Source organism: Vanacampus margaritifer, chromosome 7 (genome assembly GCF_051991255.1).
Source record: "Vanacampus margaritifer isolate UIUO_Vmar chromosome 7, RoL_Vmar_1.0, whole genome shotgun sequence".
In the NCBI taxonomy this organism is placed as follows: Eukaryota; Metazoa; Chordata; class Actinopteri; order Syngnathiformes; family Syngnathidae; genus Vanacampus; species Vanacampus margaritifer.
In genome coordinates this window covers 6688494-6714987 of record NC_135438.1, presented here as the reverse complement: position 1 = coordinate 6714987, position 26494 = coordinate 6688494, and the positions used below count along the sequence as shown (strand labels likewise).

At 37.5% G+C, this 26494-nt stretch overlaps 2 protein-coding genes and 1 non-coding gene across 8 annotated transcripts; 1 reads left to right on the top strand and 2 right to left on the bottom strand.

The window, feature by feature from the left end:
- The first annotated feature begins 3944 nt into the window (after positions 1 to 3944).
- Positions 3945 to 19833, top strand: LOC144055793 (uncharacterized). 3 transcript variants are annotated; one of them, XM_077572111.1, is made up of 20 exons: positions 3945 to 4127; positions 7972 to 8080; positions 8170 to 8255; positions 9422 to 9829; positions 9922 to 9969; positions 11417 to 11491; positions 11572 to 11708; positions 12026 to 12076; positions 12189 to 12224; positions 12730 to 12921; positions 13011 to 13139; positions 14248 to 14344; positions 15201 to 15316; positions 15401 to 15571; positions 15726 to 15815; positions 15897 to 16022; positions 18822 to 18862; positions 18947 to 19104; positions 19203 to 19271; positions 19690 to 19833. In XM_077572111.1, the coding sequence occupies exons 2-19, from the start codon at positions 7974 to 7976 to the stop codon at positions 19247 to 19249; spliced, it is 2115 nt and encodes a 704-aa protein (XP_077428237.1). In that variant the 5' UTR covers positions 3945 to 4127; positions 7972 to 7973; the 3' UTR covers positions 19250 to 19271; positions 19690 to 19833. The 3 variants fall into 3 exon arrangements, with proteins under 3 accessions (XP_077428237.1, XP_077428234.1, XP_077428235.1); XM_077572108.1 differs by having other exon boundaries at positions 18947 to 19271; XM_077572109.1 differs by lacking the exon at positions 3945 to 4127 and adding an exon at positions 5483 to 5586 and having other exon boundaries at positions 18947 to 19271.
- A 2715-nt stretch (positions 19834 to 22548) lies between these two features.
- Positions 22549 to 22667, bottom strand: LOC144055841 (5S ribosomal RNA). The gene has a single exon (XR_013294943.1). It is a non-coding gene; the product is annotated as a 5S ribosomal RNA (ribosomal RNA).
- Positions 22668 to 23158: 491 nt separating this feature from the next.
- On the bottom strand, positions 23159 to 25820 carry LOC144055218 (uncharacterized). Of its 4 annotated transcripts, none has more exons than XM_077571016.1 (3): positions 25653 to 25820; positions 24138 to 24402; positions 23159 to 24033 (listed from the first exon to the last, which is right to left on the bottom strand). In XM_077571016.1, the coding sequence occupies exons 2-3, from the start codon at positions 24399 to 24401 to the stop codon at positions 23362 to 23364; spliced, it is 936 nt and encodes a 311-aa protein (XP_077427142.1). In that variant the 5' UTR covers position 24402; positions 25653 to 25820; the 3' UTR covers positions 23159 to 23361. The 4 variants fall into 4 exon arrangements, with proteins under 4 accessions (XP_077427142.1, XP_077427140.1, XP_077427143.1 ...); XM_077571014.1 differs by lacking the exon at positions 25653 to 25820 and adding an exon at positions 25019 to 25339; XM_077571017.1 differs by lacking the exon at positions 25653 to 25820 and adding an exon at positions 25079 to 25338.
- Positions 25821 to 26494: the final 674 nt, after the last annotated feature.

Below are 26494 nucleotides of genomic sequence, written 5' to 3'. Positions count from 1 at the left end.
ATCTCACCATCTAAATTTAAGCTTCTCACCGGACATACATCATGAAATATTCAGTCAATGTGACCTAGAAGAACAAAGTGGAACAAAACAACGTTAGATCACTGAAGCTTGAGTGCTTTGTTGCAACATGGCGTAAATAACAAACTAGTCACATTTAGTTACTTTTTGGAATCCTGCACAGTAAATTCTGTAGAGTCAATTTGACACTATTTAGAGTGGGGCCAAATAAACTCCGTTTTAGAGTAGGCTAATATTTACACTTGGAAAAGAGTAAAAGAAAGAATTGGGGGGGAATGAATAAAAGTCACTCAAGGGTTGAGGAACGAAATCGAAATCTTAGGAGATTTCCACACTACCATCTGAGCAATGCCACTCCTACTCTTTAATTATCTCCAAGAGGAGACAAACAATTCCAGCTGACGCGAGCGATATACTAACACTCAGCAGGAGCTGCGTGGCTCAGGGAGTAGAATGGATGTCTCCCAAGCTCAAGTGCCTTTGTTCCTCAACCCTTGAGTGACTTTTATTTATTTATTTATCCAATTATTTTACTTTCTTCCAAATGTAAATATTATTCTAAAACTGAGTCTATTTGGTCCCACTCTAAATAGAGTCAAAATAATCTACATAATTTACTGTGTACCAAACAGTCCAATCATATTTGGGCTACTAGGAAAGAATTACAAGTGGCATCACTATACAACTAAAAAATATATTAAAATCATGTACGTAGTGTGATTGGAATTTTTTTCTATTATACTTTGGAAATCCTACTAAAACGAAATTATACTTTTTATAAAATTGCACAGTGAGAGAGAGAGAGAGAGAGAGAGAGGGAGAGAGAGAGAGAGAGAGAGAGAGAGAGAGAGAGAGAGAGAGAAAGAATATGTAAGTATGCGTGGGACACCGTGTTTGTGTTAAGAGTTTGAGAATGAGAAGTGCGAGAGTGTATGTGCATGTGTCTGTTTGAAAGTGTGTATATGAGCGAGTGTGAGAGTGCGTGAGTCCACGCGAGAGGGAAAGTGAGTGTGAATGCTTAGTCATGAGAGTCTGCGTGTGATGCATCTGTGTGCGTATGATAGTGTGAGAGCAATTGTGTGAGTGTGTAAGAGATTGCATGAGAGTATGTGTGAGATTGTTTACATGTGTGTTTGAGTGTGTAATGGATAGTGAGAATGAGAGCATATGAGAAATTATATGTGAGAGCATTCCGGCGGACTTTTTGTTTTCTGTTGCGTTTTCATTGGCTGCAAAGTTGATCCCCTTTTTAACATCTGTCACGTTCCCCTCTCCCTCTCTGTCTCGCTCTCACACATACGTACGCACACACACATATGCACTATTTTGATCACATTCCAACTCACTGACTTCAGGTCAGAAAAGGGACCGACTATGAGTGTGTGTGTTGTGTCTGGGCCGGCCGCCTGGCAGATAAGCAGAGTGGGAGCGGTTGCGCGTGCGTTTGGGTGTTGTCGGCGTACCAGTAAAAAGAGAGAAGGAAACGGCACACATGAAAGAGTGCATAAAATCCCCCCCAACCCCCCAAAGACGGGAGTGATGAGCCTGTCGGGCCTTCTCATTGTTGAGAAGCCGATGACTGAGTGGAGTCCTGCCGCTGCGTCTGCTTCTCGCTCGGGCCAGCCAGAGGAAACTGCTGCCTAACGATAACAAGACACAAGACAATGGCTTCCACAGGCGTAAACACACACTGTGTGTAGACGCACGACACACTTCAGCTCAGGCCCACATTGCCAATAGTCAGCCGACCTTTTGCCATTATTTATCAAAAATGCAACAATCCGGACATACCAGCCACATTTGGGAGCTTTTCCCTCCCTTTTTTCAAAAAGGGGAAATTGGTCACAACGTCCCCTGCCTGCTGTTTGTCGGCCTGTTGATAAGCTACCTTTGGATTTATTTTAGGGCTACCAAAAGAGTTGCTATTTGAGTTTTAGACATCATTTATACCTACAATTAACTCATTCACTGCCATCGACGGCTATAGATGTCAAAAATTCATTTTAACTATTTTTATTAGTTAAACATTTTTTCCCCACTTTTGTTAACAAGAGTTTGAAAACTGAGAATTTTTTTATTGTATTAGAACAGATATAAAAATTGGGATTAATCGTGAGTTAACTAGTAAAGTCATGCGATTAATTACGATTTACGGAAATTTTTTACTAATCTTTTCTTTAAAAAAAATAGATAATTATTATTTTTTTCATAAATTAGGGGCATCAGGCGATTAAAATTTGTGATCGGAATTAATCGCATGACTTCACTAGTTAACTCACGATTAATCAAAAAAAATTACAAAAAAAATATTCTAGGTTTTGTTAACAAAAATGGAAAAAAATGTTAATAGAAATAGTTCAAATGAATTTTTGACATCTATAGCCGTCAATGGCAGCGAATGAGTTAATATATGTCAAGTGAGGCCTTATTTATTGTTTTTATTTGGGCCGGGCTAAATAATCGATTGTTAGATGCATCAATTCAAGACTCATACAAATGTGTACAGGTTGTTTTCATATAATTTGATCAATAAACGGTGAAGACATACTGTACATACCCCACGGAATTTTATTTCGGTGTTGGAAAACAAACTATAGGAAGCATTGAACTGCCATGAAATGAGTGTATTTATCTCTTTATTGTCTTTACTGTTATAATCTAAAATTTCAGATTATCAATAACATCAATAACATTGAAAAGTAAGAATTCGAGCATGGCTGTTTTAGCATTAGAGACATTTACACATACCGTTATTAATTAAACTATATGTAAATTACTCGTTTGATTAATTGAAAAATAATGAGTTCATACGTGAATAATTACATTATATACAATGTGTTAATGATTTTGTTGTATGATTTATAGGAATGGGCAAGTATTGATATCAGGTATTGTTTCAGTGCTGATAGCAGCCTTGTTTTAAGGTGTCAGTACTCATGTGATGTGCCCTATAATATTCGGCTGCCCTCTTGTGGCTGTTTTATGAATAGAAATTTGAAGAAGATAAAAATGCCATTAATTTCATGTACTTTTAAGGAAAATGCTATATTTAGATATATATAGATCTTTCTTTAAAATAATCTGTCATTGTTTATTTGTGGGAATTTTATGTACTAGTGGGATCAGTATTTGACATCCTATTGGTGACTATTACTCAATTCTTGAGTACTTGTACTGGTATTGGTCTGAAAAAAAAAGTGATTTCAAACTTCCCTAATAAAATAAAAACAGCAATAAATAGAACTATAAAATTCATATTCTAATTATGTAATATACTATATTTATATAATAGACATTTTTTCATAATCAATATGAATACAGTAAATAAATACTATTATGTTAATCCTGATGATGTATAATTTACTATTTTGTTGTTTTTGTTAAGGATAAAAATTAATTGTATTAGTACAATTGTTAGAATTAAAAATGAATAAATTGTATTACTTGTATTTTAAATAAATAACTCCATGAAATGATATACTTGTAGTTTATACTGACAATAAATAATTGTGCATGCGTGTTTGTTGATGGTAGTAATACATAAATACTTATTTGTATGATACATTATATAATTTAAATTTATGTTTATTAATTCATTAATTGTTTTAATCTGCTTTTAATATTCATGCATACATTTCCCGAACTCACATAAATATACAATATTTAAAGATAGCACAGTATCTTTTTTTTTCCTTGCTGCCAACACACTACCTCACACCTACAATGTGATTGACGGGCCGATGGCGACCCCGTGTGTCGAATAATTGAACTGCAGCTGAGTAAAACCCCTTTTTTATGATAGACAGAGTACGTCAAGTTTCCATCGTGACTCTGTCACATACCGGAAATGCCGTCATACGTTTATAACGCTAAACACGACTAATGGCCTTGTCCTATTGTATTTAACGATGACATTGTGTAACATCACTCAAGATCGTGAATAATATGTTCTTTTAATGCTAACCAGTCAGCAGAAAAGAGCTCGTTAAAGTTAAAACAGATTTATTTTGGAGCTTTTTACCGGAAGTAGCTGTTTGCCTTATCTTGACTCGAGTGCTGTCAAAATTTGTAATCTTCGCAACTTGGACAAGACCACACCGCCTGTTGAGGTAAGTTAAGAGACACGCTAACGTCCCATTTCTCAGTTAAATACTCAAAATGCTCTTTTTTTGTCTTCTTCTCTCCTCTTCCTGTTTTTTCTGTCGTTTCTTTTTCTTTTTCTTTTTTTTTTTGGTGTCGTTTAGCTAGCAGGCAACGGAGCTAGTTTTATCTAAAGTAGTCGTGACATTTTTCAGCATTTGTCTTCGTGTTTAAATGTTTTTTATTTTAACGCTACTATTAAAGAGGGCTGCGTCATTTTAATGACGTATATTGAATAATTAATACAACTTTTTTGTATGTATCTTCTTGTCTTTGTTGACAAGCCGAATGATGTCACTGCATCAACAGGCTACTTTACTGATGGTCATATTTGGAGACAAAAACTAATCCCTCCTCCAAGTGTAAAAATTAATTTAAAAAAGTACTATGATATTTTTATTAAATAAGTCATAATCTCACGAAAATAAAGCCGTATTTTTGTGAGGGAGAACCAGTAATATTTTTGTATATGTTTGATAGTATATTTTCAAGAATTCTTTTGTAGATTTTTTTTTTTAATAAAGTAGTATATTACATTAGTTATGATATTGCCAAAACTTGTAAGAAAAAAAGTATATTTTTAAGCCCGTTGTAAAAAAAAAAATAAAAGTAAGAATTTGAGAATTCTATTTTTATTTTACAAAAACGTTTATAAATATTTTTTAATATAAAACTATATTTTTCCAAGTCATAATTTATGAGAAAGTTTTATATTTTTGAGACATTTATCTTTTCTTTTCTCTTATCTTTTTCAAAAAAAAAAAATGCATATATTTATTAGATTAAATTCATAATATTTGTACAGGGAAGTCACATGTTTCTGGGATCAAAAAGTTATACATTTTCGAGACAAAAGTCGTATGTTCTCGCGAATAAGTAGCATTTTTTTAAAATCAAAAACATATTTATTACAAGTCAAATGATAATATTATGAGAATAAAGTTGTATATTTTTTGAGAAATAAAGTATATTTTAGGATTGGGGTACAACAAGAAAGTCATATTTTTAGATGAAAGTTAGTATACGTAAAATCGTACATATTCGAGAACGAAATTGGTGCATTTTTTAGATTACGGTTGTATGACTGGAATTTTTCCCCCTCAAAATCATACGACTAAATTTGTACAATTGTGAATTTGTCTTGTGTAGTTATTTTTTAATTTCAAGGTAGCTCCTTTGTCCACATTCAAATTGACATCAGGATTTTTGCAGTACTGTACTTTTCTTTTTCAAACATACAGATGACTCACTCGCTCTGTGTGACTCATTCCCTCCGGCACGTTTGCCACAGATTTAAAAATGTTTGCCAGCCACTTGTGGCTTGGTCAAGGCACGGCAAACCCATTCATGTTTTTCCATTCCTTCCTGCAGCCCTTCAGTGCCTGCCATGCTTAGTACTTGCGTCTCCTTTAACCTCATGATCCACAAGTGAGTGACAGCGGACTAATGTTATATGTGGTATATCTGGTCGCGACACGTTTTTTTTTTTTTACTCATTCACTGCCATAAATTCATTAAAAAAAAAAAAAAAAGATTATTAAAAATTAGGGGCAAGAGGTGATTACATTTTTTTATTGTAATTATTAATCGCATGACTTCACTAGTTAACTGGCGATTAATCACAAATTTCATATCTGTTCTAAATGTACAATAAATAAATACAACTCTAGGTTTTCACACTCTTGTTAACAAAAGTGGAAAAATATGTTAAACTAATAGAAATAGTTAAAATTATTTTTTGACGTGTATAGCCGTCAATGGCAGTGAATGAGGTAAAAAAAATATATATATAAAATTTTCTTAAAATCTTCTTGGGTGGTGGCCAATTTACTCCGCCCAAGTGTTAACATGGTGTGGGAAGCTATACATGCAAACGCATGATGGGTGTTTGATTGATGCTTTTTGTCTCTTAGTGGGCCTAACATTTTTTGTTGTCGGCTTGTTCTTCTTTGCTTTGTAATGGAACGATCTCGACTTGTGTTAGGTTGGTCTTTCGCACAGACTTCCTGTCCCTATTTTTTGGGTGCATGTACGCCACCGCAACTTCCTTTCGTCACATCTCCTGCTACTCATTTCTGACATGTCACTTCCTTGCATTCTTAGCTGTCTATAAAGGGCCCATTACATTTAAGAAATATTGCAAATTTCTATCTACCAACACAATGACTCGAGATTTTAAATTAGATGCGATGACCTTCCAACTATGATTCCATTATATTCGATGGGATGCAATAAAGGGTCACATGCTGCGTTTGAAAGAAAAGCCGCAAGCAGAAAGATCACTTGATGAGATGCTGATGAAATCGTGAAATCATCATAAGCCCCTCCCCCCCCCCAGTAGCAAGCAAGTTTGTCTTAAATAGCTATTGTATTACATTGTGATGGCATTTTTTTATTTTTTTTACTTTCCTCATATGGTTCCTATGATGTAAGGATGTTTAGTATGTCAAGCTTTGTGTGTGGTGTTTTATTTATATATATATATATATATATGTCTTGTTTATATGCCTTTTTCAAGCCTTCTTGGTGCATATTTGTATGTGCTTATGATTGTTTCTTTGGTCTCTTTGTGTTAGTATTTCCTCCTGTAGATTAGCTGGATTATTGTGGAACAAGATTAGCATAGCATCTGTCAGATTTTTCTGTCTGACGCCACAATGAACATTCTTCCATTCTTCTCTCTGTATGTTTGACTTGATAATTCTTTGGACACAATATTAGATACAACTGCATGTTGTAATTGGATCAAAAACTGATTGACCTTAAAGAATCGTTCTTTTTTAACTCATTCACTGCCATATAAACGTCAAAATCATTTTAACTATTTCTATTAGTTTAATTTTTTTTCCACTTTGGTTAACAAGAGTAGGAAAACCTAGAATTTTTTTTTTTATTGTACATTTAGAACAGATATAAAATTTGTGATTAATCGTGAGTTAACTGTTGAAGTCATGCAATTAATTATAATTAAAAAAATAATAATTGCCTGACGCGATAAAAAAAAATTGGGGCAGTGAATGAGTTAAAGGGGAAGTCAACCCAAAAACTTTTTGGGGGGACAATTATCGTTCTTTTTAAAGGGGAAGTCAATCCAAATTATTATATTTTTTACAACTAGTCTAAATACGGTATTTTGGTTTATATTGCATTAGTGAAATTTGAATTAAGCAGCAAAATCAAGCCGTTTTTATCAATATCAGAAGGCCATTTTGCCACTTGTCGGGTAAAAATGACATCACTGTTGCTCAGATCTCAGGTAACAACAAATCACAGCTCACTTTCAAAAAACAGGTGAGCTGTGATTGGTCGTTGCCTGAGCTCTGAGCATCTGTGATGTCATCTTCAGTCGACAGCAAGTGGCAAAATGGCCGCCCTCTGAGATGGATAAAAACGGCTGGATTTTGCTACATAACTCATATTCCACAAATATAATATTAATCAGAATGTCATGTTTAGTCTAGTGAGGTCAAATGTATTGTCAAAAAATGTTTAAGGTTGACTTCTCCTTTAAAGATAATTGTTGGAGTGGTCAACAACAATAAATCTCCCCAAAATCATGTTGAGTTGCTAATTTAATTTAAGAAATCGCTAATTTAATCATACTGTCATTAATAAGAATAGTATTGCCATAAATGTGATTGACGTTGATAAAAACATTTTTTTAACAGACACAGTATGTATTTATGGGAAAAAAAGGTAAATTGACAAAATTGGGACATGTTACAATGATTGATTGTTGTATTTTGTGAATTTTGTGTAGCTTCACATACATGTTTTCCAGCATATAAAACCTCCACTTTGTCTTTCTGTTAGTCATGTCTCGCAGGAGCTGTCGCCTGGCGTCCACAGGCTACTACAACTCGGATGACGAATCCGACTCGAGTAGCGTGACCAACATTTCGTATCGGGAGAACCCCGTCAAGTGAGTAACGGTGGCGCGAACTTTTGCGTAACATTTGATCAATTGTTTTGTTTTTTGCTTTTTCTGATGCTTGTTTTGTTTTTCTTCAGAGTGTTCAAGAAGAAAGTGGGGACCCGCAAGGCCGTCACTCGCGCCTCCACCAGCTCGAGCAGCGTACAGTCGCCTTCCACCAAACGTCAGTGTGTAAAGCCAACAATTACTACAGAAACATCTAAAGTTGTTCAATTAAACTGAAATGTTCGTGGTACAAAAATCGGAACAGGTGTCGTTTATAACGTCATGTGAAACCATAAGCGAGACCGCAGCAAAATTCATAATAGTTAGGGATGTTTGATACCATTTTTTTCAGACCGAGACCGATACCAAGTATTGATACCACTAGTTCATATATATATATATATATATATATATATATATATATATATATATATATATATATATATATATATATATATATATATATATTACATAATTTTACATAAAGACCGACATATCCCAATATAGCATTTGTACTTAAAATTGCATGAAATTAATTGCAATTTTTTTATATCCTTTTTATTTATCGTCCCAGACTGTAAAACGGCAACAAGAGGTATTGCAGTCGTCGCGACTAATGATACCTTGCAATGATTGGTATATTTTTTCCACATTCAATAATTAACCTATAATTAAAATCAATTTACTTTTTTAATTCACTTATCACATTAAATAATCAGTTAATTATTTTATTAAGGATAATAACATCAATAGATTAACAATTTTGTATACTGTATTTCTTTCTATATTTAAATAAAATTGGTTAAATATCTAATTCTAAATCATAAAAATATAAATATAGAGAATGAATTGTTATATTATTAAAAATACATATTTTTTGGGGGGTATATCTTACATACACATTTTTATACACTCCGTCACCTGGAGCCCACTTTATCTACAAATTACCTTTTTTTTAATTTTTTTTATTTTTTTTTTTATAATGTGGCCCTAAACACAAAAGTACTCGTGTAAAAGATTAACTCCACAAGTGTTGATTGTGGAGAAAACCTACACAGCATGGGGAGAACATGCAAATTCCACACAGGAAGGCCATAGGCCAGATTTGAACCCATGACCTCTAAACTGTTAATTCATCCACTGTTAATTTGTTTCGATTATGTTCTTTTTTTCTTTTTTTTTGGAGAGAGCTCAGTATTGTTCATTCGGTAATCTTACAGATTCAACATGTCATCATCATTACTCTCTCTCGCTTTTTTGTTTTGCTTGTTTCCATTATGTTCTATTGGACCAAAAAATGTCAACACAAATCCCATAGTGACGTTAAAAATGTCTTCTTCAAAGCCCGCAGACCTTCCCTAAGCACCCAGACGGACCTGACCATGGGGGGCGTGTCTTACGCCACCCCGAGGGCCACCGCCCGGCCTGCCCTGATCTCGGCGTCGTCAACCACATACCAGATCGCCACCCGCTCAACACTGCCTCCTCCCGAGAGGATCCGCACCTCCGGCCAGGCTGTCGTCTACCGCCGATCGGAAAACAAGGATCAGGATAAGAACTGCGTAGACAGCTCGGGATACTCGTCCTGTGAGGGCATCAGCCTCAAACCTCCAACACCTTCCACCACCACCACCACCACAAAGGCCAGCTCCAGCACCAGCACCAGGAAAGCCAAAAGTAACAGCGTGGCCCCAGTGGCTCCCGCTGTCGCGTACAGACAGCGACTCAACAGCGCCCTCTGTGGTGTGAAGGGTGAGTACTTGCGTTTGTTTGCGATGTGTGCTCTGTATTTCACTCAACTGTAGAGTAACGCACTTTTTGTGTGTTTTTTGTTGTTGTTGCAGACTCGCTGTCAACATTGACTGCAAAGATAAACCATCTGACCACTTTTGGTATGAAGTGTATGCTTGTGTGTCGCTTAGCAGAGATGGGAAGTTACCAGAGTATTTTTTTTCAGTACTTTCTACTTTCCTATTTATTTTTTAGCATAATTTTTACTTTTTATCCGTTACATTTTAACATGACTTTTTACTTGATAGCATTTTCAAAACAAGGCCGTTACTTTTGTTTTTAAATGCACGAAAACAATGAAAATACTAGACCTAGAGGAAAAAGCAGCCGTTAATGTATCGTGGCTCCGCCCATCATATGAAGCGTAAACATGGTCTTCTACATCCCAGCTTGTGAATGGCTCTGCGACACTCCATCACATGTGCAATTGGCTAGATTAGAACAACCCGTAAATATGAGGGCGATGCGTGCCGCCGCAACAGAGCATCATTTGAACTTGATAGCAAGTCAGAGAGTCAATTGGCCGCCGTATACCCATTTTTGCGTAATATCTTTCAAATTGATATAGAAGGAAACATCAGGTGAAAATACTTTTTAATTCTACTCGGCAAGTACATTTCAGAGCCTGTACTTTTTTCTTTTTTTTTTTACTTGAGTAATTATTTGAGCGAGTACTTTTACTTCAACCAAAGTTGTTTTTTACACAAGTAACTTTTACTCTAGTAGAGAATGTCAGTACTTTTCCCATCTCTTGTCGCAAAGCATTTTAAAGTGCACATTAGCACACCGCTTACAGTCTTCTGGAAAGTCTGGAACAAGCGAGTGCCTTCGTCACAAAGTTAACAACAACCAATCACAGCTCAGCTTCAGAAAACAGGTGAGCTGTGATTGGCCGTTGCCTGAGCCCTGAGCAACTGTGATGTCATCTTCAGTCGAAAGAAAGCGGCAAAATGGCCGCCCCCTAAGATGGATAGAAACGTTTGGATTTTGCTGCATAACTCATATTCCACAAATGTAATATTAACTCATTTGCTCCCTAAAACTTATTTATATGTTCTATTTTAAATATTACCATGCTCCCAAAGACATTAATACGTTTTTGATGGCTTTGATGCAGCCTCTAAACTGTAGAGAATGCTTGAAGCAATGGTCATTATTACAAAAACAGGCCAGCAGGTGGCAGTAGAGTATACGAGATCAACCAGGGCCATTTTGCAAAAAGCTCTTTCCCCCACTGTTTTAAAGAGATGTGTTAATAATGATGAAACTTAGCTATATTCCAATGCTAATTGCTACAAAACGGAAACAGTTACTTTTTTTCCTGATGAAAGAAGAGACTCTAGTCTTTCTTTTGGTAGGATCCATGTTTTTTTTTAGCAATAGAACACAATATTCTGTGGGCCTTGCAAAATCAGTCAAAATCCAATAAAACAGCTGGGAGCGAAGGGGGTTGCTTCAGTGAAAATGGCTGGGAGTGAATGAGTTAAACAGAAGTGATTAAGTGCGTGTGGAAACTCCCCTAAACTAACTTGTCTTCTTGTCCTGCAGTTTATAGATCCTTCATCAGTGCCCGAACAAAGAAAATGTGCATTGTCCTCATCCTGCTCTTTGTTGCGGCTGCCTGTAAGTGTCACACATTACTCAGTACATGTTCTTCCATATACTCAGCCATATTTGCTTGCTTTTCTGCTCCCCCTCTCAAGGTGTTTGGCTCCTCCCTCACTTGTGGCTTCCTTTCTCCACGCTCATGGACGTCATAAAGGCCAAGTCACAGACCAACAAATTCATGCAGCGGCTTCTACCAAACATTATACTTCCTCCTCCTAACACATCAGCAAAGGTATCGTTTTGATCTTGGTACTGAGGGATGTTTCTAAGTAAACTCATGTAGCTATGATTTTGACAGAAAAAAAGGGTAGATTTTGAACACTTAAGCAGTTTTGAGCCATCTTGCTCTCTCTATATTTTTTATTTAAATTATACTGTAGAAATGGGTGGCACACATATCCTTCCATCTGTATATTCACAAAAGAATGGGTTGCACGCAATTGATCTTAGAGGGACACTTACTAAATAAACATGCTTAAAATAAGTGACCAGTAATTACCAGATCCACTCCAGCTATTAATAATAAAAAAAAAATGTTCCACTCTCCAGGACTCTGTCACACTTCCTGCTGATATACAAGCAAAGGTGCAAGATATTTTGGTAAGAAGCAGGTTGTCTGTGTAAAAAAGAAAAAAAAAGAAAAGAAAGTCAACATATAATAAATATTTAATGAAGGATGAGTGGAAAGACTTTGTGGTTTGTGCTTTCGCAGAATGATCTGCAGCAGAATCAGGAGCTTCTTTACAAGGTAAAAGTATAACTTTGCATGAGCTTCTACTTCAATTAAGTAAAGAATTAAGTAAAGTAAGTAAATTAAGTAAAGAAAGTAACTAAACTAAAACTAAGCATTTTTTTTAAATGACCCTGAAAACTAATTAAAACTAACTAAATTTAAAAAACAAAATCCAAAACTATACTAATTCTGGCTAGCATGCAAAGGAATAATCCACAAAAGCCTACTCGAACATCTGAATTTTGAATGGGGCTCACGAGAGGCAATTTAAAGTGTGTGATTAATTGATTTCAAATTTTTACTTCCTGAAAAGTAGATTTTTAAATTCTCAATTGAGTTGTGCAGATTCTAGGTCACAATACTGGTGGAAAAATCTAGAAATTATTTATCTTGGCAAAATTTTTTATAACACAAAAAACATTTGAACAGGGGTGTGAAGACTTCTTAGATCCACCGTAAAGTGATTTTTGTTTTCCTGTAGTATTCAGTTAAGTCATTTCTCTATTCTTTCCTGTTTCAGATGAGGGAACAATTTGAGGTGGAGATGCAGAGTATGAGGGACCACGTGAAGACGGTGGAGTCCAATAGTGCGGTGAATCTGGACTGGGAGGTCACCGTCCTGAGCAAGAAGATGGATGATCAAAAGCGGGATTTACAGTCCCTCGCAGGCCATAGTGTCAGAATGAAAGCTTTAGAAACCCAGATTGCCGAGGTAATGGAGGGGTTAAGAAACTAATGTGGATTTTTTTTTTCTCTCCCCCCCGCTTGCTGTGTTCAACCCAAATGACTTTCTGATTGCAGTTGTCTAAGGAGTTGCTGTCCATCCAATCACAACCTCCTACACTGCCTTGTCCTGACATCTCCGCCCAAAAACAGCTGACGCCGGAGCTCCAGCAGGCCATGGAGAAGTGGCTCACTGACCACATCCAGGTAAACGTCTTAGGGTCTGTTCCGGGACCGTGGTCCACCTCTTGTTTGTTTGGATTTCGGATTGGATTTGCTCCCATTCAGGATATAATGGAAATGGAAATCTGTTCACATGAAACTTTTATTAGTTGTAGAAATAACATGTTATTTGTAAAAAAAAATTTGGGGTGTGTTTATAATCCATGCAGAGTGAAAATAGAAGTTTGACATACCACAGAAAAAGTGTTAACAACCCTTCCAAATCTGAATGATTAAAAAAAAAATTACCATGCAAATATGATGACGCTTCAAAACTGTGGGAAAAAAAACAAGCCCTTGCTTCCGCTCTCAAATCCACTGAATGCTTGAAACTAGGGCTGTCACTAACACATCTTTTTACAACTGATTATCTTATCTATTCCATGGATTACTCTAGTATGAGCCGAAGTAGACATACTTAGCTGTGTTTTGATGAGACACAGGCAGCAAGCTTTGCTACGCTAAGTTAGCTGGAGAAACTTTATCAATCAATAAAACTTTATTTATATAGCACCTTTCATACATTAAAATGCAACTCAAGGTGCTAAACAATTAAAACATCCATAATACAATAAAAAGAAAAAAACACCCATCCCCCTTCACACACTCACAAGTTTTACTATCTTTGTGGGGCCATCTCATTCACATAATGCATTTCTTAGCCCCTTCCCCTAACCCCAACCATCAAAAATGATTGCCTACCCCCATTCCTTACCCTAACCTCAACCATAACCCAATTCAAACCTAAACTCTAAAACCAAGTCTTGACCCTCAAAAAGAGGAATAAACTTGTGGGGCCCAGCAAAATGGCCCCACATGAACGGGTGGGTCCCACAGCTCTGTGAAATCCCAATATGTTGGCCCCACTATGTAACAAAAACAAGACCACACACACACACACACACACAAACATTATCAGTGCACAGAGAAACCATGTGAGGAAAGGCACCCAGGAAGCACTGGAGCTAAATACTAAAAGACAACAAAATAAAAGCAGTGAATAAGTAACCCCTCGTTAATAAACGTCCCTCTTTTGGAATAAGCCTCACAAAAAGCATTAAAAAGTCGGCTGTCTTTTCTGCTTATCACACAGGTGCGTAATGCGGTCAACCTACAGGACAAAGGAGTCTCCTCAGCGTACGCGCAGCCCTTTGCTAACAAAATGGCTGACTTTGCTCTGGAGACTCAAGGTAAGACACTTTACACAATGTTTGTATCGAGCTCATTGACTGCCATTGTCGGCTATAGACGTCAAAAATTCATTTGAACTATTTCTAGTAGTTTAACATTTTTTCCCACTTTTGTTAACAAGAGTATGAAAACCTAGATTTTTTTTATTGTATTAGAACGGATATAAAATGCGTGATTAATCGTGAGTTAACTAGTGAAGTCATGCGATTAATTGCGAAAAAAAATTGTAATCACCTGACGCCCCTAGTTTTTTAATAATCTTTAATTAAAAAAAAAAAAAAAGATGATTTAAAATTATTTTATTTTTGTATTTTTTAAAGAAAAGATTATTAAAAATTTGGTTAGTTAGTTAACTAGTGAAGTAATGCGATTAATTACGATTACAAATTGTAATCGCCTGATGCCGCTAATTTTTAACAATCTTTTCTTTTTAAAAAATAAAGGTAATTTAAAATTATTTTCTTTTATTTTTATTATTAAAAAAACCAAACAACAACAACGATAATTTAAATTTTTTTATTTAATTTTTTTAAGAAAAGATTATTAAAAAATTAGGGGCATCGGGCGATTAAAATTTGTAATCGTAATTAATCGCATGACTTCACTAGTTAACTCATGATTAATCACAAATTTTATATCTGTTCTAAATATTTAAAAAAAAAAATCTAGGTTTTCATACTCTTGTTAACAAAAATAACAAACAGTTAAACTAATAGAAATTGTTTAAATGAATTTTTGACGTCTTTAGCTGTCAATGGCAGTGAATGAGCTAGCTATAGCATATCTCTATTTATCCCATGTCACCTGTTGCATTGTATGGGGCACCATTTTATAGTTTGTGTGTGTAATGTTCAGGTGCCAGCGTGATCAGCACCCGCTGTTCCGAAACGTATCACATCCGCTCAGCGTGTATCAGCTTGTTTGGATTCCCCTTGTGGTACTCGACGGAGAGCCCCCGCACTGTCATTCAGGTAATCATCGTCCCCTCTTCCTGATTTTGGTTTTGCTCCGAGGTTACCCCATCCAAGCCCAGTCCTGCCTTCTCTTCACTTCAGGGCGAGCCAATGCTGCCAGGCAAATGTTGGGCCTTTCACGGTGCCCACGGGACTCTCGTCATCGCCCTGTCTCACCCCATAAGGATAACCCACGTGACGCTGGATCACGTGCCGCGTCAAAACACCCCCACTGGCCGAATTGACTCAGCACTCAAGGACTTTGAGGTTTACGTAAGTCCCTCAAAACATTGCCACCAGTTTTTCAAGATGCAAGCCATCATTTGGCCGATTGTCTTAACTCACTCTGCCGTACAGTAAACAATTCATCATTTAATGCTAACGCTAAATAGCTTGTGTGATTTTTTTTTTGCTTTCGCTCCCTCAGGGACTGAAGGACGAGGCGGAAGAAGGAACGCTGCTGGGAACGTACACATACGACGAGGACGGCGAACCCACGCAAACGTTTGAGCTGCCCGTGAGTTTCCGAGCCGAGCAACTGCTTTGCTTACACGCTCGACCGCAAATCATGCATTTTCATTGCTCTCGCCTGACGCAGCCCAGCGATGTGATCTACCACGTGGCGGAGCTGCGCGTCCTCAGCAACTGGGGTCAAATAGAGTACACGTGTCTGTACCGCTTCCGAGTGCACGGTACCTTGGCAGCTGCGACGATGGATGAAGTGGTGAGTTCCACCGCAAAAGGCCGCACTGGCGCTGCTTCAAATATTGTTGATGAACTTTGAAAAACATGACCTTATGTCAATATACCTTTACCATAGCAAAGCTGGTACTCAAAATTATACACACCCATTCAAAAATTTCATTTTGTCCCTGGTACTTAAATACTTGAAAACTTTTTCTTTTTTTTAAAATACTAGCATCATGTGGATGCATGATGACTGTTCTTCTTTGACCTTGTAAAAAGCACTTGAATTTTCTATGAACGCAAAGTCAGGAAAGATGAAAATGTATTTTATGTGAGAGAAAATATTTTTGCAAACTTGTGCCTTGTGTTAAATTTATAAATGGCGTACAAGATGTATGACATATTACGGGGAAATTATATATTAAATAGAGAAAAATTATGAATGAAAAATTACTCAGGGTAGTGGAAGAATAACGTAGTAATGTGATGAGAATAAAAACACTCCAAAAAATTTACTAAAATAATTTAATAGATATAGAATAGAAAACCTTTTTTTAATGCAAAATGTGGTATTAAAAATCAATTGCAAATTATATTTCCTGATAATTCACATTGTTCTAGACTTTTTTCCTTGCTAAATTATGCATTTTTTCCCTCATATTACAACTTTATTCTCATCAGATTCAGAGCTTTTTAGAGTATTTTTTTAAAATTTGATTCATGAAGTAATGAGTGTAGTCTCTTAAAGGTACATTTTTTTGTAATAGTAAAAAATTATTCTTATCTTAACAAGTTGTACCTTAGTAACTGTCTTCTTGTTGTTGTTTTTTGCACTATTACGGGCCTATCCCAGCTGACTTTGAGCGAGAGGTGGGGCACACGCAGGAAGGGTCGCCAGTCAATCACAGAACTTTTATTATTATAAATTTAAAAAATAAAAATAATTGTAAAAATGGATCGTCATTGTCGGGCAGAAACCTCTTCTTTTTTTTTGTTCAAAATAGATACTATTTGTCAGTCCCCAAATGGGTCTGTTAGTTTTACATATGATTCTTTTTTTTTATTTATTTTTTTTTTCAATTTTTTTTTACATATGATTCTAAAGTGTTGGTAATCGGTTGCTCTGCTTGACAACAATGTCATGTTAATGACATTTTTGTTTCTGAAAAAAAGTGAGGATTCTGCCCACCGCCAGCAATAAAATAAAATAAAAAATGTTTTAAAGACCTAAATCATTTTGAATTTTTAAACTTTACAAATGCAATGCCTCAGTTTGACCTGCTGTTAGGACTTTATTCTCTTAAAATTATTAATGGTATGGTTTTTTTGGGCTGTTGTTTTTTTTTTTTTTTTTTTTTTTTTTTTAAATGTACTACTTTTTCTCAGATTTTCAGTCCTTATTTCTTGCTAAATAACGTTATTATTATTACATTATTCTCATAATTGACTGTATCCTTGTTTTTATATTGTTGACTATTTTCAGTGTCGTCTTAGCAAAAAAACAACTTTTTAAATATTGAAGATGACCGATGAGGTTGTAGAATTCCCTCACCAAAAAAGTTTAGCTTTTTTTTTTTAATTATTCATGTTTATCTTATTCGAATGACACTTTTCTCCGCGAAACCCGTGAGTTTTCTAATGAAGTGAAGTACAGGTTAATTCTGCTGAAAATGAATTGTTGCAGCTATTTGAAAGGAAAGCATACTGTTCTTAAAGAACGTGTAGAACATGTGTTATTTTCATGCAGTTTGAAAAGTTCTGTTTGCTTGACAAGTAAAGTTTGTATGGGAAGAGTTCATTATGCTACAAAGATACAATTGTATTTCGTCTGGAACTGATGTATTCTATTTGGTAGGTTATTTATAACAATGCTTTGAATATTATATTCAAGCTACTCACTTTCTTGAATGTATGAAATAAATAAATTCATCTTTGTTCAACTGCTAAATGTGTTTTGCCATTACATTATAGAATAGATCGTATTAAAAAAGAAAAAGAAAAAAGCTTCCCATATATATATATATATATATATATATTTTTTAAAGGCGACTAAAATGTGTCATACTTGTTGCAGCTAGCCTTATAGCTGCTAACACTATTAGCCATGAGTTCAGTTTTTTAAGCTGCACCGCACACATTAATTTCAACTTTTGTTTTTATTGATTGACTGTTTTATCGAACATAAAAACACATTAGAGTTGAAGAACGAAAGTAATAAAGAATTTTCAAATATTATACTGTATTGAAATAAAAACTTTTTTTTAAACATGCCTGTAGTAGCTAGCTGCTAACGCTAATGTTAGCTGTATAATCCACTTTTTGTTTTTATTGACTGTTTTATTGAACATTAAAACACATTAGAGTTGAAGAACGACAGTAATAAATAACTTTCAAATATTATACTGTATTGAAATAAAAAAAAAAAATTTTTAAACATGCCTGTAGTAGCTAGCTGCTAACACTATTGTTAGCTGTGTAATCCACTTTTTGGGTTCCACTACACACATTACACCATGGAAACACTATATATTAATAAATATAATACATGGCTAAGTGGCTAGCCAGCTAGCTGCTTGGGTCCCACTGCACACAATTTTGCCATTGAAACGCTACTCTGCATTAAGTACAAAACATGCCTGTAGCGATAGGCTGCTAATGTTAGCCATTGACTCTACGGAAACGTAAACTGCATGTGTTCATTTTGCCACTGAAACAATATTCTGCATTAAATATCAGGTATCTATGCTAATGTTAGCCACAAACTCCCTTTTTAAGTTTGCACAGCACATGTTTGGCTTACCACAGAAACACTACTCTGTATTCAATATATACACAGGAAAACTTTAAAAACAAGACAGGAGCCATCTACTGGATCAGGTAGGACACTGCATCACTTATTGCACCCTTAACACCAATTTCAATCCTAATTGCTTAACTGTTTGTTTTTTTTATTCCCAGCAGGCGTTTTTTTTTTTTTCTTCTCGAGCGCGCTGGTAAGACGTTGCATTGGATTTCTCAGCTTGCGTCACCTGTTTGCAGCAAACAGCCAGAGGCACGCAGACCCAGGATTAGCTTTGGTTGCCAACGCACTCGGACAGACGACGCGAAGATAACGTCAGGTGGCTATGAGAGCCTGACGACGCCCCTTTTTGTTTACCGGACCAACCAATGGCCAACCGGCAAGAATTCATCTCATGTGCAGTGTGTTTTTATGCAGATGGTCCGCACAGAAAGTTCTCGTTTCCAATACAGCGTTTAACTTGAAGCAGCTGCAAACGCCGTTAAGGTAAGAACTCCATTTTTGTGCGTTTTTTTACTCATAATATCCCCAAATATATTATTATAACATAAGGTGATTTTTGTAAAATAATTTGAAAATGTTGTTTTAAATAAACAATAAACAATTGTCTCATTAAGGCACTTAATTTCTCTTCAAATGTAACTTTGTTAAAATTGTTTTCCCTTATTTTAATAATGTGCATTTTCTTTTTTCCCCACATATTTACACTTGAAGATGTTTTGATGGCAATGTTAATTTCATAACTTTAACGATGCAGTGTAACTCAAAAAATGCCTTTGTAAGAAAAATGTCATTCTAATAATTCTTGACATTTTATTTTTGTGCATCCGATGTAAGAAACTGACGGCTACCCCCCACCCCTCCCTTTTTTTTTTTCATCCCATCAACGTCTATCACCTCCAAGATGAACTCAAGCGGCGCGGTTGGCCCCCCACTGTGGTACCAGTACCAGATGTGTGCCGTGGCGCCGTACGGCTTCGTCTTCTACTATGGCGTCAAGGTGTTTAACCTGGTGGTGGGCACCCCGTGCAACGGCCTGGTCATTTGGCAGATTTCTGCCAAGAAGAGCGACGCGTGCACCTCGGACGTGTTCATCCTCAACCTGGCCATCCTGGACGCGTACTTCTGCCTCATGATGCCCACCGAGCTGCTCAACTCGCTGCTGCTGGACGACGTGCGCATCTGGTACCTGCAGAGGTTCTCGTATGGCCTCAAGGACGCCGGGGTGCTCTTCTTGGTGAGTCCGATGGCGCAACTATGGGATTTGATGTGTCTGATTAAGAGTATTCATCTTTATTCAAGTACTTTTGGGTTCCATAAATACAGAAAAGGATTAGGGACAGTGAAGAGAAAATAAAAAGGTTGGCAGGATTCTGACTTTAAAGTGAGAATTCTGACTTTAATCACAGAATTCTGACATTAAAGTCATGTCATCTGAGAATTCTGACTTTATTCTCAGAATTCTGACTTTAAAGTGAGAATTCTGCCAACCTTTTTATTTTCTCTTCACTGTCCCTAATCCTTTTCTGTATTTATGGAATTATCACAGAATTCTCACTTTAAAGTCAAGTCGTTTGAGAATTCCGACTTTATTCTGACTTATGATTTCTAAGTCAAGTCATCTGAGAGTTTTGACTTTATTCTCAGAGTTCTGACTTTAAAGTGAGAATTCTGACTTTAATCACAGAATTCTGCCTTTAAAGTGAGAATTCTGACTTAAAAGAATTCTAACCTTTTTTCTCAGAATTCTCACTTTATTCTCAGAATTCTCACTTTATCACTTTATTCTCAGAATTTTGACTTTAAAGTCAGAATTCGGACTTTAATCTCAGAATTCTGACTTAAAAGTGAGAATTCTCACTTTATTCTCAGAATTCTGATTTCAAAGTGAGATTTCTAACTTTACTTTACTCACAGAATTCTGACTTTAAAGTCAAGTCTTATTAGAATTCTGACTTTTTCTCAGAATTCTGACTTTTTCTCGGAATTCTGACTTTAAAGTCAAGTCTTATTAGAATTCTGACTTTTTCTCAGAATTCTGACTTTTTCTCAGAATTCTGACTTTTTCTCGGAATTCTGCCTTTAATCACAGATTCTGACTTTAAAGTCAATTCATCTGAGAATTCTGACTTTAATCTTGGAATTCTGACTTAAAAGAATTCTCACTTTATTCTCAGAATACTGACTTTATTTTCACTTTATTCTCAGAATTCTGACTTTAAAGTCAGAATTATTACTTTAATCTCAGAATTCTGACTTTAAAATCAGAATTTTTCCTTTATTCTCAGAATTCTCACTTTCTGACCCCCCCCCCCTAAAATTCATAGTTCTACGTCACAAAGTCAGAATTTTTACTTTAAAGTTTCAATTCTGAGAATAAAGTGAGAATCCTGCCAAACCTTTTTGTTCCCCCCCTCTTCACTGGCCCTAATCCTCTTAATTCTCCCGTATATAAAGGTGCTATACAAAGGTACGTATTATTGATTGAATGATTCCTCTTTTAGGTGTGTGTCTGTGTGGACCGCCACATGGCGGTGGTCCACCCCATGCTGTTCGTAAGCATCCGGGACAACAAAATCCGTACGGGAATCTCGGTGGCCGCGTGGGCCGTGATCGCGGCCTACGCCCTGGCTAAGTGCATCCTGGGCTCCATGAGCGTCAACGGCGTGTTCAGCGGCATGGTGCTCTTCGCCCTGGCCGTCATGGTGCTGTGCAACATCTCCGTCATCTGGGTGCTGCGCCGCTCCGTGGCCGGCAAGGAGGCCATGCACCCGGCCAAGAAGAAAGCCCTCAAAATGGTGCTCATCGTCCTGGCCATCATCGTGGTCAACTACCTGCCGCCCGTGCTCATGCCCTTTGCGCCTTACTACTCCCTGATGGAGTTCCGTTGCCAGATCAGGATCAGCGTGTACTCCATCATGGACCTGAGCTGCAGCGTGGAGCCGCTGCTCTACATCACCAAGATGGAATGCGTAGGAGGTCGGGGCTGCGGGTGCTGCGTTGCAAGGACGCCGCACCGCGTCGATGTCTGACGCTGATATTACTGCATTTTATTTATTTATTTATTTTAAATTTAGATACTGCATACATATATGCGGCTGCAGTTGTAATATAATTATTCGCCACTAGATGGCAAACATGGCATTGGGTCTTTTACATACGACAACGTGAGCAGGCCAAATACTTTATATATATATTTTTGTTGTGGATTTGGATACGCAGGACAAGTGCCTCCATCATATTAAAGTTGATTTATGTGACAAAAAAATTATGATTGGTTATTTTTATGCCAGAGAGCCCTTTTCACTTGGGGAATTTACAGTATGTGCCTAATTTGTTGTTTGCTTCAACCCCTTTGTTGTTGACTATTTAGTGGGTCTTTTTAGACATGCATTAAGAAGTGTATAATGAAAATTTAATATATTAAGAGCCGGTACAGTATTTCGTCCATAATCTAAAATAGCAATTGTCATACATCTGATTAGGAAGTGCGTGGTTCAAAGTGGCCCCTGAGTGGCACTGGTGAAAAAAAGTTGTCTTTTTTTTTTCCTTTTTTTTTTCATCCAGAGGGTGAACACGTCGCAACCAAATTAGCTTTGCACAGCCAATCACAAGTCCACAACTACGTATGGTTCAGCCCACAGCCAGCACAAAATGATGTCATGTCGAAGACACACCAGGACACGCGCTCCCCAAAAAATAGAATTGTGGGTGAAACTAAGGATGATTTTGAACACAAAAACTATCAGGTTAAAAAACAAAAAGCTTACAGCACCTGGTATTCCCAGGCGGTCTCCCATCCAAGTACTAACCAGGCCCGACCCTGCTTAGCTTCCGAGATCGGACGAGATCGGGCGTTCTCAGGGTAGTATGGCCGTAAGCCGTTGGTTAAGGTAAAACACAGTCTTTTATAGGAGTAACAGTTCTAGTATAATGCCAAGAACAAAGCGTTTCGGTGATTACACCTGTCAAACTGAAGGCTACTAAAACATCCTGTGTGCTTCCATGAGGGTAGCTAGAAGGCTAATCTTGGAATGCTAACATTTACGTTCGCTAAGCCTTTTGACAGCCACCGAACTAAAAAAAAAACAAGAGCATATAACAAAGTACCCACAGCATTGGATCATAACATCCAAGTCACTGGTTTACGCCGGCCATACTAACCTGAAAAAAAAAATCTAATTTGCAAGTTCATCCAACAGATGACGCTATTGTGTCAAATGCTTCAAAGCAGTCGTTTTAGTCTCGTTTCGGCGCCCCCAGTGCGGGGGTCGCTTGTAATTGTGATCAATTCAGCCGGCCTCAGTTTTCCATCCCGAAAGCCTAGGTGCTAACTTTGCTACCCAGTGTAGAAAGACCTCGACATACAAGTGTCCAACTTTATTTTTTATTGTCAAGGCACCACTGTAGTGCGATACAAACATTCTGAATTAATGCTTAATTTTCACATACAGCTCTGGGCTACAAAACAACATTTGTGGCTGTAGTTTGACTACAATGCAAAGTTTGACTTAAGAAACTGAAATCAACAACGATGTGAAAATGTCTTTTAATGCCAACCTCATTGTTAACAGTTCTACTTTAAGGTCATTTTGGCATACAGCTCCTCCAAACTCTCCATGGACGCTCCGGGTCCATCTTGCGAGGTGACATAACCGGGATACGAGTGGAAGCACTGCTGAGGCGCCGGCTGCGCACTGTGATTTCCTTCCCCGGCAGATGGCAGCTGCAGCAGCGGGATCAACTTGGCGTGGGCGTAATCGATCTCGAAGCCCTCGAAGATGAGCCCCACCCCCCACGCCCCCAAACCCTTCTCTAGGAGATGAGACACCTTGCGGGCGGCCAGCACCAGCCCCTCGTAGTCGCTCTCCTCCAGCCCAAATATGTCGGAGGACAGAGGGCGGCGTGGCACGAGCACAGTGAAGCCGGGCGAGTTGGGAAACGGTGTGAGGAATGACACGTGGCCCTCGTCCTCCCACACCCGCCACTGCTGCTCCTCGCCCCGGACGATGCGCGAGAACAGCCCGGGATGAGACTGGTTGTCGCCCAGGAACGTCAGGTTGGGTTTTGCATCCGGGTTGGGGAGTTTGGCGCGGATCCTGGCCAGGATTTCATTCAGACGGGCATCGCTCCACCGGGGCGCCGTCTTGGAGGTGCAGTAGCCCGGATCGTGGGTGTGGTGCTCCTCCTCTCCTGCCTGGTGAGGACGCCACTCTGCATCCAGGCCGTGCAGCGGGAGGATACGTATCTGGAAGATTAAATCAACTGTAACTCATCATGACACTCATTACATTACCTTTGCCACTTTAATGCTACTTCCAACTTTTCATGATGACAAAAATAGGTACACACCTGAGCGGGTCTGTCCACGTGGGGTCTGGTTACCAGGGCACACCGATGCACCTGAAGCTTGTCGCACAGCAGCTGGGCCACCGCCCTGGCCCCCAGCATCCAGGATAAATACTCGGCCTCCTCCAGGTGAAAGATGCTGCCCGCCATCGTTGCGGGCACGCGGCGCTCCAGGATCACGGAACCGGGCGTCCATGGCCGAGGGTGAAGGTAGGCCACGAGGCGCTCCGACTCCCAGACAACATGGTGGGGATGACTGGAGAACATTCTGTGGGAACAGGAGGGAGGAAGAGTTTTAACGATTATTTTCAAGTATCTGTACTTTTTATTTTTATGACGACTTTATACTTTTACACCCTGATTTTGAAAACATTACAGTGGAAGAAAAAAGTTTACACACCCATGTTCAAATGCCAGTTTTTTATGATTAAAGAAATGAGACTAAGACAAATAGTTCCATTGACCTTTACAAAAAACTGGCGTTTTTAACTTTTTATATTCACTATACCTGGTATTTCTACTCCTCAGTGGATCAAAATAGGCTTTTTACTTTTTCAATCTCCGTGGATGACAAGACGTGAACAAAGACGATGGAGATAGTGACTTGTTATTTACCATTTTTACTCAAGTACATTTTAGTCTGTAGAATTTATTTTTTTTATTTAAGGAGTTAAATCAAGACTTCTACTTTTACCATAACCACAAAAACTCCAAATTTCATTTCCTAAAGTTTAAAAATATAAATAGCGATTAAAACACAAGCGCACAATGATGACGTCAGGTATGTGTCAAAGCAACCTGTACACGTGATAACCGACAACTTTGCGTCAGCACACAAGTACCCTGAATTTAACTTTAGCGTTTAATTCACTGACCAAGCCTACCTTGCGCTGAAAACCCTCGCAAACAGCATGCAGAAGAAACGAGAAAGACTCAAAACCGACCTGCCTTGCGTTACTTCAGGATCGAGGCGGAGTGTCACGTGAAAGGCACAAACAGCGACAATCACGTGACAGCAGAGCCACTTTCGTCACATGTTAGTTACAACTGAGAAGTGAAACTGGTACAATTCATCTCAAAAGTTAAATAATAATCTATAAATAATAAATCTACTCATAGATGCCGCCCATAAATTTGCTCTACTTTGTAGCTTTTTTGCGTCTGACGCCTCCTGCAGGCAGAGAGGACGGAAACGTGACGTACAAAGCATGCGGCGTTTAATACCCTCGGAAAAATGAAACATTCGGGTTGAGAGGAAAAATAAACCAAAACACAGCCTGAACTGCCATTTAAACTAGAGATATCAAACAAAACCTTCTAACTTCCAATGCCAACTTTCAAGACGGCCGCACTACGCATAAATTTCAGGTAAAAAGTGCTGCATGTTGTTTTGTTTTTTTGTGGTGATTACGATTTCGAGTGTCTTCAAATCCACCACGATAAACCATTTTGTTACCGGTGTGTTTTGATGCCTTATTTACATAGACGGCGTAATAAAAATAATATTAAGCAGCCTACCTGAATTAGGTATCACGACGTATCGTCCAATGATTTGGCGAATTGGAGCGTTAATGTCGTACTTCTATGAGTACAACCACTATAAACGTGTCCACACAAAACTCTTTACTGTCTGTGACGTGATCACTGCGTGTGGTGTCGTTGCTGAACAATACTTTAATACAGTAGTTTGTTTGGACATTTTGTAATCACCATTGGATTTAGTAGCCCCCTTATGCATTGCTAATTGAGCCTTATCCAATTGGATATTGACTTGAGATATTATTGATCCTAAATTTGTTGTCAAAGAATATTATGTTATTACAATTAATTCCTTATACGCTGTCAAATGTTTCAAGGTCACTTTAGACAAATAAAAGCATTTATGTGAGCTGTAAAACTGAAGCTTCCGTTGCCACGTTTTAATTAAGTTTGGTGCACAAATGTGTCAGTTTCCCATAAATTAACTAGAAATTATGTAATGAGCCAAAATGGTAAAAGAAAGAAAGGTCTCGCCATTGCTAAAACATCCTCAGTCACAGCATTGACCAGTCCTAACATGTCATGCAGATAGATCAGCTGCCTTTAGTGCTATTTGAATGCTTTTAAGAAATTAATCATGTATTTATGTAAAATAATGAATCTAATATTAGTTTTACTATTTAAAAAAAAAACATCTAGAAATTAATAAATATATTTTGTTTAGTTGTGTATTTTTTCAATTAGTTGAACCATTAATTAAAAGCCACATTTTAATTATTTTTTTTGATTTTATTTTATTTATACTCTTACGGGTATCACGCAAAATTATATTTGGGTGAGCTGCACAACGAAAGTATTCAGTACAAACGTCCATGAAGTCA